The 3,120-nt window shown below is 40.6% G+C and overlaps 1 protein-coding gene across 1 annotated transcript; it reads right to left on the bottom strand.

Annotated features, from left to right (window-relative positions):
• Nucleotides 1–895: 895 nt before the first annotated feature.
• LOC101409174 (olfactory receptor 1M1-like) lies at nucleotides 896–1,837 on the bottom strand. The gene has a single exon (XM_004434161.1). It carries the CDS (start codon nucleotides 1,835–1,837, stop codon nucleotides 896–898), a length of 942 nt encoding a protein of 313 aa, XP_004434218.1.
• Between the last annotated feature and the right edge of the window lie 1,283 nt (nucleotides 1,838–3,120).

Genomic DNA, 3,120 nt, shown 5'->3' with positions numbered 1-3,120 from the left:
ATATATGCTGTTAGATGGTGGTTCTTCACTTCCTTCGTTCATGGTCTGAATCTCTTTCTCCCTGTGACTTCTACAATTTTTCCCAGCAAACTCCATCTCACCTCCCCAGAAGGTAGAGTAGGAGTGAGGGTAGGGGGCGTGCATCTCCTCCACATCCTCCCTGACTGTGGCCCCTAGAAATCAAATTAACTACCTGGTTCTCAGGAGAAAGGCTAAACTCTTGGCTTGGTCCTACATCTCTTTTTGACCTGGCAATCCACAAGTCACTCACCACAAATAGATTTTTCACTTTATAAATGCTCTTTCTCACTTTACTCTTTCTCTTGCCCTCTCTCCTTTTCACATACTGGTTTTCTTTGTCTGAGACACTCTTATTTTTCATATTTGCCTCAACAACACCATCTTATCCTTTGGGATAAGACTCTCCCCTCCGGACTTGGTTGGGTTTCCTGCTGTATCCCATCATTTCTCTCATGTTCATACTCCCTTCTGTTATAATTATATGTCCAACATCTTCCCCCACACTCAACTCTAAGAATCTTCCAAAGTATAGGTATCACATCTCTCTTGCACACCTGCTATGGCCGGCACCTACATCAAGCCCAGAATAGGTACTCAATAAAATATTTGTTGAGAGCTGAATAGATTCTGAACCAAGGTAAATCCAATCTGATAGGACTAGACTGACATTGGAAGACAGCAAGAGACATATCCGAAAGGACCCTTAGTGGTCCCAATATTTGAGAAAATAGTAACATGATCACCTTGAAGTTTCCTTTCAAACTTCTGCAATTCAAACTCCAATGTGACTACTCTCCCAAACCATGCAATTTCATACTTTTGCCCAAGACCCTAGATGTTGAGACTTCCTGAAATCTCCCAGATGTCCTGGTGGTTAGGAAGATGAGATGATCTTTCTGTTGATGAATTTCCTCAGGGCCCATTTGAGATCTTTGTTTCTCAGGCTATAGATAAAGGGGTTCAACATGGGGGTCACCGTAGTGTACATCACAGCAGATGCTTTCTCCTTCATAGCTGTGTGGACAGATGAAGGACACAAATAGACCCCAATGGTGGTCCCGTAGAAGAGGGTGACTACTGAAAGGTGGGAGCTGCAGGTGGAAAAGGCTTTCTTCCTGCCCCCTGCAGAGGGGAGCTTTAGGATGGCCACGATAATGTGAGCATAGGATGCCAGGATGCAGATGAAAGGCATGGCTATCACCACCCCTGCCACGATGAGCACAAAGATCTTGTTCACAGAGGTGTCAGTACAAGAAAGCCTGAGAAGGGGAGTGAGGTCACAGAAGTAGTGAGGCAACTCGTTGTTGTCACAGAAAACCAGATGGGCCATCAGGAGGATATGGGTGAGGGAGATCAAGCAGGAAAACACCCATGGGCCACCAGCCAGCAGGCCACAGAGGCGCAGGCTCATGATGGTGGTATAGTGTAAAGGGTGACATATAGCCACATACCTGTCATAAGCCATCACAGCAATTAAAACACTGTCCATGATGCCAAAGAAATGGAAAAAGTACATTTGAGTCAGGCAGCAGGGATAGGAGATTGACTTCCTCTTGGTTTGAATGTTCACCAGCATCTCGGGGACAGTGTTGGTGGCCAGGCAGAAATCAACCAAGGAGAGATTGGCCAGGAAGAAGTACATTGGAGTGTGGAGGTGGGAGTGTGAGCTGATGGCCAGGATGATCAACAAGTTACCCACTACCGTGACCACATACATACAGAGGAACAGAGCAAAGAGGAGAGTCTCCTGTTCTGGATATTCTGAAAGCCCCAGGAGGATAAATTCAAGCAGTCTTGTTTGGTTCCTTGGTTCCATGTGTATGAGTCCTCTGGAAGTACTGAAAGGGGAAAGTTACGTGAATACTTTGGAGATGATTCTGGAAGATTAGATGAGATTGCGCCTAGTTTCCTACCTGGGCTAATTATAACACCTTATATACGTGTTGCGTCTTGAACTATTGATGAAGTGTTTACAGCAAGTCATATGTCAAGACTTGGTTTCAGGACCCTCCCCTGATTATTTCCATTTCAGACAAAGATTGAGAGAGTATACCATGCATGAAACCTCGTTGAAAAAACTATTGAAGGATTTACTTCAGGATAAGACAAATTGAATTCAAAAAGTTACAATACATGTTGTCACAAATGGCTGGATTTCATCATTTCTTATGGCTGAGTAGTATTCCGTTGTGTATATATACCACATCTTCTTTATCCATTCGTCCCTTGATGGGCACTTAGGTCGCTTCCAAGTCTTGGCTATTGTGAATAACGCTGCAATGAACACAGGGGTGCATGTATCTTTATGCATTGATGTGACAACATGGATGGACATTGAGGGTATTATGGAAAGTGAAATAAGTCAGAGGGAGAAGGTCAAATACCATATGATTTCCTTCATTAAGTAGTAGATAATAACAACAATAAACAAACACATAGAGACAGAGATTGGATTGGTGGTTACCGGAGGGGAAGAGGGGAGGGAGGAGCGCAAAAGGGATAATTCAGCACATGTGTGTGGTGATGAGTTGTAATTAGTATTTGGGTGGTGAACATGATGTAATCTATGCAGAAATAGAAGTATAATGATGTACACCTGAAATTTATACAATGTTATAAACCAATGTTACTGCAATAAACAGAAAATTAAAATAAAAAAAAATTTCCAAAAAAAAAAAATACAATATCCAAGAAGCAATGGTCAGTCAAGCAATTGGTTTATATGTAGAAAAATGTAAACAAAACATTGATTTTTAAAGTACTTAATAATAGTAATGAGAATGTGCATGTAAACAATATGGATTAAAATACTAGGCAACAAGCATACATATTACAAGAAGGAGAACTAAAATAAAAATATTGTAAGGTTCTTGTATTGAGTTGCAAGAGAATAGAAATATTAAGTATTTTAGACTTTATATATGATTAAAGTTTGAGTGTTACTACTAAAATAATGATTGTGGAATATATAACTTCTAAATTATAGTAGGAGCACAGTCGAAATAAAGAGATTTTGATGAAACCAATTTAAGTCAGGAAAGGAGATATAAAGAAGTGAAGAAAAATCACAAAATATGTGAATAATTACAACAAATCTCT

This window comes from Ceratotherium simum, chromosome 39 (assembly GCF_057802395.1).
Source record: "Ceratotherium simum simum isolate JZ-2026a chromosome 39, ASM5780239v1, whole genome shotgun sequence".
NCBI lineage: Eukaryota > Metazoa > Chordata > Mammalia > Perissodactyla > Rhinocerotidae > Ceratotherium > Ceratotherium simum.
This window is presented reverse-complemented; position numbering and strand designations above follow the sequence as displayed.

Bases quoted from the DNA above. Each gene is read 5' to 3' on its own strand.
- LOC101409174 (XM_004434161.1), bottom strand. From the start codon at position 1,837: ATGGAACCAAGGAACCAAACAAGACTGCTTGAATTTATCCTCCTGGGG.